The sequence below is a fragment of the Lolium rigidum genome, chromosome 7, assembly GCF_022539505.1.
Source record: "Lolium rigidum isolate FL_2022 chromosome 7, APGP_CSIRO_Lrig_0.1, whole genome shotgun sequence".
Lineage (NCBI taxonomy): Eukaryota > Viridiplantae > Streptophyta > Magnoliopsida > Poales > Poaceae > Lolium > Lolium rigidum.
The window spans coordinates 304019019-304030289 of record NC_061514.1 but is presented as its reverse complement, the minus strand read 5'-3'; the positions used below and the strand labels follow the sequence as shown (position 1 = coordinate 304030289).

Sequence of the window (11271 nt, the reverse complement as noted above, 5' to 3'; positions counted from 1 at the left end):
TGAATTTGCTGCTAACCAAATTTAGTGCATTCCATTATGTTGGTTGCATTGTCATCCCTACCATAATTTGTCCTCTCCTTAGTCCTTATGATTCTTGTTGAGAGATATAAAATGGAAAGCACTAAATTTTGGAGGCAATGTAAATTTATGAACCTGCAAGGTAGGAAAGGGGGTTCATGCATTCTTGTTTACCCATACCCTGAATTAGATGACAAACCCAGTCACTGAATATTGCTCAACTTGTCAATCCAGTCAATGAATTCTGATAATCTAAGCATATATGCACACAAATGATCATGATGCCTTAGGAACTACTTATTGATTGCTATTGTGGTTCATTTTCTGTCAGGAAATTGATGGTGAGGTAGTACCAGAGGCGGTCGTCAGACAATATGCCTCCTATTGCAGAGCGTCTAGAGTGTGCCCGGCGAACTCAGAAGTATGCCATTTGTGCACTTTTGAAGCTCGAAAGTCCAACAATTGCATCGTGCCTGCTAAGAATGTAAGGCATCCACCTGTGCATCGTTTTAGTTCAGCACACTTTCTCCCTTTGAATTGGAGCTCATTTTGATTCCATTCGATAGATGCTCAGGCATTGCTCTTACGCTCATGGGACTAAGAGGGAGGGTGTTTGGTGCCGCAAGGTTGGATGCGTGATGAAGGTTCGCTCTGCCCGTGACCTGGCTCGCCACACCCTCTTCTGCCATACTCTCTCTTCTGATTGGTGGCAAGAGTATGTCTGACGATAGGTACTGTATTTTCCTTCTTAAAATCAACCTTTTGCTTCTGATGTGAAAAAAATGTAAAGACTAGCCATGTAGTAGCTTTTCTATATTTTTAGAATGAAAGTAAACTCTTTTTTCCATTATCTTTCCAGGGCAGAACGAAACAAAGTGAAAGCTGATTTTACAGGAACTGAGGAAGTAACAATGAAGGCTGGCGTTGTGCTCTTTTTTTCTCGAACACATGCCTATTACAAGAAGCCGTCGAGAAGACGGGATCATACAGGGAGGTAGCAGAGCTAAAGTTCAAAGAAAAGAAAAGAAAAACTATGTGTTTTGCTCTTCGGTTCTTTGCTTGTTATGCTACGGTTGTCAAACTTGGCATGTTGCTGCTTTGTACTTAAATTGTGTGCTTCTGTTGTATATTGGAATTCGTGAATGTCCGACGTTGATCTCTGGTTGTTCTTGCTTTCTATGAGCATCTCTGGTTGTTCTTGCTTTTCTTCTCCCGCTATTACTGCTTCACATTTCTCTCATTTCCTTAAAGCTCTTCCTATGATTATGGCCATATGAGCTCAGACCACTGTCAAGTTCATATGCCTGCTTCTACTACTTATTACAGAGAGCTGCAAAAGAACGTCCATGATGTTTTCTTCTATTTCCCACACACAACGGAGTTCCCTGATGATGGACTCAACATTGTTACACTGGAGTAACATAGATATCTTGAACATTATATATCTTATAATGCTTTCAATGTAGAATTTGCGTGGCCATCTTCAATGTTCGATGCTGATCCTGATTGACAGTGGTAGGCAACTTCCTTGATGTTACTTGCTCTCCCAAGATCAAGGAGATATATGTTTCGCAATTTTGATAAACTGTTCTGGCAAGCTGAATGCGCTATTTGTACCCACCACTGAGATTGATCGCCAAATTCCATCATTGGTTTTCCAAATAAAATGTTCTCCTGAATGGTCACATTTTGGATCCAGCACATACCCTCGCCTGTTTCAAAATGCTACAGGGTTAAAAAAAAAGAGACAAGCATGAGGGACGAAAGTCGAAACTTCATAGCGGCGTGTAGAGGAGAGGGTAGATTTTATTTGCGGTAAAATAAGAAGCTGCATTAGCAAGCCAGAGCCTACACTAGAGGTGATGAGTCTGTAGAACGTGATCCTCTATCCGAATCTACCATCACCAGAAATTTGGCAGTGGCAATGCCAGTGTCAAGGGCATGCTCTTCCGTAGGCTGCATACGGCATACCCTAATAAAAACTGCCATATATATTCAGCTTGTCAGAGCAGTTTATCAAAATTAGGATATATATCTACAGCACCCAAGATTTCTAGAACATGGTGACAGTGCCACCTTGTCACTACTTAGCTAAGTTACTACTCTCAAGAATCTTTTTACGGAAACTGCATACTCTAATGAAAATGAGTTCAGTAGATTTTTGTTGCATTCATAAATAGATGTAGATATCAACTTCAGATGCACAAAGAGTGGAATAAAGAATGTCCTGAAAGCATCCTAGAAGATTATAAAGTTAGGTCCATGAGACATCTATTATCAAAATAAAGCACTTGATACTCCCAAGTACATGGTGTCTTTATTTTCTTAAGTTGTAAATAACTAATAAACGGAGATGTAAACTGACTGCACAACAAGTTGGACAAATAATGTCCTAAAAGAATCCCAGAAAGATAGGTCTGTGTGACATATATTAAAGCACTCCATCAACCCGTGAGAAACAGATAAAAGCCGCAACCATCTAAATTAAAGGTCGGTGAGACTGAAGGAATTTTCGTGGGGATCTTTGGTTTCTTGCTGATGTTGCCAACAGGATCCTTGGAAGGGGCAATTCTGGAGAAGCCAATTTTCAATGTTCAACGCTGATCCTGATTGCCAGTGGTAAGCATGCAAGTTCATTGACGTTAATTGCCCTCCTCAGATCAAGGAGGTACATTAGTTCCATGCCAGTCAAAAACGGTGGCAGGCGTAATTGACACATCAATTGTCCAAGCAGGCTAACACAATTGTTGTTTTAGCTTTTTTGTTGACAAACTGTTAGCTTTTCGTTGCCAAAATACATTTTATTTTTGCAAAGACTATAAAGCCAAACTAGTTGCAGCTATACCTGACAAATATATTTGTGCCCATCACATGAGTTCTTCAAGTTATATCTCTAACTCCTTTTAAATAAAAACCCTTAGTTATCCAAATCACAAGTAGAAGCTACAGTACGTTCTTCTATTTCCAACTTAAGTAGAAGCTACAGTACTTTCTTCTATTTTCAACACAGAGCAGTTGGAAGAAAATGCAGTACTAGTTCCCTGCTGTCATGCCAAACCCAACAATGCTACACTAGAGTAACATGGATATTTTGAACATTATAGTAGAGTAGAGAACTAGAGATTACAAGCTAATTTGGACATTCCTGAATAATGAAGAACAAACAATTTGTACCGACTCGCTAAGATAAGAAATTCGCATTAGCATTGCCAAGGAATACAATCGAAAAAAAAAAAAATTTACAACCAAATAACAGCTCACAACTATTTATTCAGAGCCAGCTAGGTCCAAACTAGTTGTGTACGGACTAGGGTCAAGAAACCATGATGCCCTAACGCAATCCACACAGTCCCTTGAGTCCATGACTTTCTCTAGGAAACACAATAACCTAGAAAACCACCCGACTGTTAGCTCATTGAGCCCATCAACCATTTTCAAGCAGCCTCTGATGCCAAGTTCAGCCTTCTAAGATGAGGTGTAATCCAAATAGGAGCCGGAAAGTTGGAGCAAAGCTGAGGTAATATAAGGTGCTCCCTTCTGTTATTATCCAAGTTGAGAATTCCCATATCACGGTGATTATTCTTAAATCCAATTGTCCAGAAAAAACTATCATCAGTAAAGTAGACATGATTTGCTTTGAGAGATGGATATTCTTTAGCACTGAGACACAGTGACTGATTATGCCCAAGAAATAACGCATGGGCACTCAAGCAATTGATCTCCTTGAGTTCACTTTCCACCACATCAACTTCATACATATTAATTTTACCTGTCTTCCAAAACTCAGGTGCCCCATGATCAGGTAGTAAATTGTAATCCTCACATATTCTACAGATAACCAGTAGACCACCCCATGGGTCTTGAACAATGTACGAACTACCAGTTGAAAGACAGTCAGATGTCCCCGTAATCATCTTCATTGTGACAACAGGTCCACTAAGATCAAAAGCATGAATATCTCCAGTTACTCTGACAGCATACAATATGCCATTTTTGTAAGTGCAGTCGTCATAGACATCATAAGGTGGCAGCCAGGTCCATATATCAGCCCCCACCTTCGCAAAAGATAGCTGACGCACTGGATTGTGGATGAGCACCACAATATAGCTTCCTGTGGAGGTATCATCGAACACAAACGCCTTAAACTGGAGTTTGTCGCGCAGCTTGTCAAGATCAAAAATTGATGGCGATTGAAAACCATCATGTATTCCAGCGTGCCACGACATTTCATACTTGTGTAGAAGACCGCACTCGTCAAAGATGGGCGTCACCTGCTCGATGGTGATCACTGAAGGTAGCGCAATCTGTTCACATGTGATCGGATTGACAAGATGCATCTCAGATCTTTCATCAACAGTAACCAGCCAGCCATGAGAGGATCCTATCAAACACCTAGTGCGGATAGGTGGATCCGGAAGAGTTAACTTGTACGATCTCTTTTCCCTGAGGCTGTAGAGGTAAGCAGAGCTATCACCAGCAGATTGAGAAGTATAGAGGAGGCACGGCGTCTGCGATAGGTTATACAGCCCAAGGCTTTGTAGGCTGGTATATGCAGAGTGCCAAGAGGGGCAGACGGCTCCAGCACGTATGAGGTCAGGGATTTCAAGGGTGGCAAAGATATCCATCAAGATGTCCTGAGGCAGCTCTCGCAATGTGCCCACGATAGTATCGCTCTGTGGTGGATCAACATCTTTGCATAGTTTCTTCAGTGAACTGGGAGTGTAGCTTAGCAGCTTTGGCAAAACTCTGAAGACTAGGGAGCACAGATTTGTCCGCTGGATAGCCAGACTCCCTAAGCTCATCATCGAGGCGATGCTACTTAGCTCCATGGGAGCAGGGTCACTCTGCAAAGATCTAGAACTTTGGCCAAGCAGACGAATTTCTTCAAGTATAACTGAGGGAAGGCGGACTCAATGCTAAATTCCTTCGGTAACTCCCAAAGTTGCAAATCCCTGATGCTTGGAGTTTCTTCAGACGAAAGGCAGGCTCCTGTCTGTACTTATATATGCATCGCTAACCCTGGAGGCCACACTCCTGGTACGAGTAGGAAAATCAAATCCGAGTCCACTAGCGACACAGGTTATCAGAGATCCGGAGTTTTAGCTACTTGCTGAAGGAATTTCTAGTCCCGCTCGGTTTCTTGTCCGAATTCTGAATTCTGCAGTGGCAAGCCAGGGCTGAAGGAAGAGCACTAACCGGCGGCAGGCAACACGAGGGGATTAATCCGCTTGGGGGAGCAGCCGACGAGGGCAACGGCAACGGCGGCGGCGGTGGCGACAGGAGGAGGCTAGGAGTGGTGGAGCGAGCGATAGAGCAGTTTTTTTCTTCTTTTTTTTTTCCAATTCTCAGAGTTGGGTATATTTTTAATGGATTTTTTTAGCCGGAGAAATTCATTGCCAGGTCACTTGAAGCCGTTTCGCTGAGTGCATTTCAGGTTCTATGAAAATATGGCCGATGGTTGTGCTTGAGGACATCATCGGCACGACACAGCTCAAGGACTGGGCAGCATCACCGGCACACCAAGAGAAAATGCAATGGGTACATCTAAAATTAGACAAACTAGTAATATGATAGAGTTAGAGCATCTCCAACCGCGTTTTTAAATAGATGATTTGGGGCGCGTCGGACTTTGACCATTTCCAGCCGTGCACCTCAAAGCATTTTTTTCATCTGGCGCGAGCGGATTAATATTGTGTATGACGCTGCGAGCATATCCCCGATACACACGAGATGCTGCGGGGCGCCGGATGGAACCAAAACCCGCATCGCGAGTGGCGGGTTAGCCTCGTCAGCGACACGAACCGAAGCGGTGCAGCTTTGCCTTAATGGTGACGCCGGTTTCCATGGCGCCGCAGGCGAGACGTCCCATCGGTGTCGCGCCTCCTTCACGCGTCGCCACCGTCGGCCTTCGCGCGCCTTCTCCACCACTTCCCGTGCTTTCTCCCCGCCTCTTCCCGTGTCGCTACTGGCTATAAAAAGGCCGCCTCCGCTCGCTATCACCACCACAGCCGTCGGCAATCCTTCCCTCTGCCTCCACAAAAGCATGCCTCGTTGCCTAGCCACCACCTTCGCAGTGTTGAGCCGCGCCGGTGGCGGCCAAGCACCCTCCACCACCATCTCTAGTTCCGCCTGCATCTCCCCTGGTCGGTATCTTCGAGTTCAACTGCGCCGACGAGGAGGACAACATTATCGAGGAAGACCCGAAGGAGGAGGTCCTTCACGCGCAGTCCATGGCTGACGCAGAGGAGGAGGTGCTTCACGCGATGTTCACGGTTGACTCGGGGGAGGAGGCGGCGGAGGAGGAAGCGGCCCACGTGGTGTTCGACGCGGAGCCGCAGCGGTGACGGGAGGCACCTGCCGTGGAGGACGAGGCGAGCAATGACGACCTCGACAGGATCGTCGACGGGCTTGACCCGGAGGATAAGGCGGCAGAGCAGAGGGCAATCCTCACATCCCCCAAGCCGCTGAAGAATACCGAGGACGACCCTTGCACCCGCGAGGAAGCCAACGAGGAGCAGAGGCGCCGCACTGTCGATGTGTCCATCCAACGGGTGTCGATAGAGGAGGTGGGCCACCGCTTCTTCGCGGAGGAGCGGCAGCGGCTCCTCGAGGACGCGGCAAAACGCCGAGCTCTTTTCGCGGGGCTCCGGAGGATGCAACGGCTCCGAGAGCGGAGGAGGGAGGCAGGCGACGACATGGCGGGGCGGTCGAGCGCCCAAAGGACGGCGAATAGGCAAGTGTAGATGAACTGGTGGTTTTCATTCAAAGTTGGAAAATGTAATCAACTTTAAATGAATTTTTTATTTTCATCTTATTTAGTTGTTTTGGGGTATCGATCGTTTGGATGGCTGCTGGAACTAGACGTCCCCAAAACCGGCACACGGGGCGACGACCCATAACCACTTGATCCGACGTTTTTTCCAGATGCTGTTTAGGGGAGTGGAGATGCTCTTAGTATTGACCTTCATCTCCATGTTGGAGAAATTGCTGCGTGGCCGGGTTTCCTTCGCCCTTGCATGAAGAAATTTTTGTTTGCACTCACTGTCACGCGGGACCACGAGAAAACGGGCTTTAGAGGGTAACGGATGAAAATTCTGTTCAGACACGACCGATCCGGCCCGTGGGAAAAGCTCACTTCCAGCCCATGTACGCGTACGTGCCTGATGTCTGAAATCAATTCGTTATTTTCTTTGCCATCCTTGAGGAAAGTCCTTGCTCAACCTTCAAAGATTGCGTCCACTGTGCCTTGGCACATAAAATACTGTCGGGATTCAGCTTTCCCAACGTGATCGAGCGAAACTGGGTCCAGCCACACATGCATGTATGTTGGATGTTGCTTTCTCATCGTAATAGATCCACATGAAGTGCCTGATCGCGTTTTTCGAATCTCTTTCAGGTCTTATCTGTAATAGATTGGTCCTTATCCAGAATATCCCTGAACTATAGGGGTTTTTCTGCAATTTGTACCCACCGCATGTTTAGTACTAGCAGCTTCTAGGATCTTTGGACCCTACCCTGTTCAAAAAAAAAAGTGCCGCAAGCACAGCTACTATATAATGAGTGTAATGGTTTTATGGAATGAGTGAGTTACTTTTGTTTAAGTTAGTTGCAAGTGGTTTAGATAATTAAGTTCACTGGTCGGTAGGCCCGTGATGTTGGATTCATCAGACATAGAGATAAATAAATGGCAAACGGCTTTGGGGGCGTCTGAACAGAATTTTCATCCGTTACCCTCTAAAGCCCGTTTTCCCGTCTGGCGCTCCTAGGCCGCACCCAACCCACGACGGAAGGGGGGCTGGCTGGCGGGGCACCGGATGGAGCTGAAAAGCTCGTTGGCTAGCATTGTCGGCAATAGTAGAGGAAAAAAACCCACTTCGCCCCTTTCCCTCGCTGAAACCACCCTTCTTCACCTCCGCCTTTTCCCACCATCGAAAAGGCCGGTCCAAGAGCAAACACACCCCCTACCTCGCCGTCCACCAACCCCCGATCCACCGTCCAGAAGCATCGATTGCATGCATTGGGCACGGAAGAACTTCCCATTTGCTTGGCAAGGAATGTACAAAGGTTATGAAGGAGCTTGCAGTGTGGTTCTCGAGGAAGTGGCAGACCAAGATGATTTGACATGCCTTTTTTCGCATGGATGGATCTCACAATGACATCCACGTGTTGCAGTGCTCGAATGTGTTTGCCAAGCATTTAAAGGTCACTCTCCTCCGGGTGAATTTTTTGATCAATGGCCACGAGTACAACAAGGGATACTACTAGCTTGGAGCGTGGCATCTATCCAAGATGGTCAATATTTGTGAAGACAATCGCAAGCCCTACTGCAGGAAAAAAAGATTTGTTTGCTCCGCGCCGAGAGGCTTACATGAAGGACATCGAGAGGGTATTTGGTGTGCTGCAAGCTCGATTTGCTATTGTTTGGTACCCGCTGTTACCTGGTCGAAAGATCATATGTCGGATGTGATGACTGCATGTGTGGTTATGCACGTCATGATCATTGATAGTGAGCAGGAGTAACAATTGCATGATAATGAGCCGTACCACCGACAGAGCCCTCTTGCAGATGTTGAACACCAGGTGCCGGCTGCATTTATTGCCTTCCTCGTCATGTGTCAGGAAATCCGAGACTCGGCTAATCATCAGCAGCTACAAGACGATATGGTGAATCATTTGTGGATGCTCAAATGAGGGACCTAGTGTTACGTGTTTCAAAACTTGCCAAATTATTTATGAGCTTGCTTTGTTGAACTTGTTAATTTTATTTATGTAAAATTAAGCATTATTTTATTGATGTAAAACTATACGATTGTGGTTATGCGTCCAACACAACACCGCCAAGGGAGGGGGGGGTATCGAGATGCTCTTAGTGTTGGATGATTAGGCAATTTCCGTGTGAGTTTAATTACCGAAAGCAAGATTACAGATGCACAAGCATACTTAACCACACACATCAGACTAAGCACATGCATCGGATCCGAACATGGAACAAGTAGCAGGTGCAAGGTAGGAGAGTAAAAGCACGTACATCGCGACCGGGAAGGTCGCACCAAGCAAGAAGCACCACCACCACCATGGGAGTTGTTGATGTCGCCCATGGTGTAGTCGGATCCGTCGATGAAGCAGCCGAACCGTCGATGAAGAAGACGAACAGACAGCGAGCGAGTCGCGCCGAGACGCTCCCCAAAAACCTTATCGCCCGTCTCCCGGTGCAGGATCTCAACGGACGGGGTTTCGGAGGCCTGCTCTCCCGGACGGCTGTGCACGCAGTCGCCGGGATGGGGAAGACTAGAGAGTAGCACAGTAAAAGGAACTTCGCGAGAGAGAGAGAGATCTAAGAGCACTGTTTTCTAGATCTGATCGGTCTCCTTGTACACCCTGGGAGGAGAGCCGCCCTGACCGCGTTGACACGCGTAGGAAGCCAGGGACACGCGGCGAGCATGCACATGCAGGTCGACACGTACCCAACACAGTTGGTGCACCAAGCAAAAATTTAGGCTTCCTTGAGTGTGTCTCGAACTCGAACTCGAGTCATGAAACGCGACGTGCGTGCGTGACGTGTCGTGACGTGCCGTGCCGAGCCGAGACGGGCGGGCGGAGGAGGAGGAGTGCGCGAGGGCTTCTTCTATTCTCACTCACTTGGAATGACTAGAACAGCAGCCCTTATATACCACTCCAACTCTCTCCCAACTAGCAATGTGGGACTAAACTTTGTCCCCAATGCTGTCCCAAGCTGCCAACGTGATGGGCCTTGAGATTTCAGGAATTGTAGACTATATGGGCTGCCTTACTGGGCTGCAGCCCATCTACATTCAACAATCCCCCACCAGATCTCATATGCACATCGGATGACACATTAGTTTCATTCATCGTTTAATATACCTGCACTTCGGTGGAGACCGTTAAGTTGAACTTCCACTTAGGCAAGGTGCTACGCTTGACTACAACCGAACAATGGACTATGCCTTGAATTGTCGGTCTTTGTGCAGCAAGTTTCGCTCAATGCCGGCACGGTACTAGGCTACCTTAGCCTTCCCCTCGGGTGGAGCTTATAAGTCATACTCCTCGGCCCTTCATGAGCTTACTAGAGATTCACCCAAATCCCCCACACTATGACCAGTAGTGTCACTCATATAGGTGTGTTCTTCAAAAGATCGCCCTGCGAGACGACGTCTTCGCTCATCAAGAGCCGCTCGGAACACATTAAGACATTGTCAACCTGCCTTACGAGTAGCTATGAGAGAATTGCATCTGCAGCGGAGTGGGAGTATTAAATTTTCTCTCAACTCAGTTGCTCCGGTTTGTTTTCCCGGGTCCTACTTCACGGAATTTCCGATCACATAGGTTGGGTTACCCCCTCGGCAACTCAAGTGGGTCTCAAACCCATCTCCCTCGATGCAAGGTCTATCATGTTTCTTGATAGTCCTTTTGTGAAAGGATCTGCCGCATTTTTAGCACTTTGGACATAATCCAATGCTATCACTCCGGAGTTCTTCGGTTTTCGACAAACTTCAATCTCCTCTTGATATGTTTGGAACTTTTCATATTATCCTTAGAACTTTTCACTTTGACAATCACAGTTTGATTATCACGAGTTCATGAGGATAGCCGGTATTGGTTTTTCAACCATAGGCAAGTCCATCAAGAGCTCACGAAGCCATTCCGCTTCGACGTAGCTGTATCTAATGCCGTGAGTTCTGCTTCCATAGTTGACCTCGTTAAGATGGTCCGCTTGCAAGACTTCCAGAAACAGCGCCACCACCAAGAGTGAAAACATATCCACTTGTGGCTTTCATTTTAGCATCGAAATCCAATTGGAATCACTATACCCTTCAAGTCCTCTTGGATACCCGGTATAATGAATTCCATAACTCATGGTTCCCTTTAGATAGCGCATCACTCTCTCAAGAGCATGCCAATGATCATCTCCCGGGTTGGCCACAAACCGGCTAAGTTTGCATACGAGCAAACGAGATATCGAGCCTCGTAGCGCAAGCTAAATACATGAGTGAACCAATGATTTGAGAGTATCTTAATTGATCTTTAGTTGCCTTTTCATTCTTTCGAAGCAAGACACTAGGATCATAAGGTGTGAGAGAAGATTTGCAATCAACATAGCCAAATCTGCTCAACACCTTCTCAACATAATGTGATTGCACAAGAGTAATCCCATTATTCCCATCTCTCAATAACTTGATGTTCAATATAACATCGACTTCTCCAAGATCTTTCATCTCGAAACACTGAGATAAG

The 11271-nt window shown here is 46.4% G+C and overlaps 1 protein-coding gene across 1 annotated transcript; it reads right to left on the bottom strand.

Annotated features, from left to right (window-relative positions):
* Positions 1-3310: 3310 nt before the first annotated feature.
* On the bottom strand, positions 3311-5277 carry LOC124676129 (F-box only protein 7-like). The gene has a single exon (XM_047212207.1). The coding sequence runs from the start codon at positions 4845-4847 to the stop codon at positions 3453-3455; it is 1395 nt and encodes a 464-aa protein (XP_047068163.1). The 5' UTR covers positions 4848-5277; the 3' UTR covers positions 3311-3452.
* Between the last annotated feature and the right edge of the window lie 5994 nt (positions 5278-11271).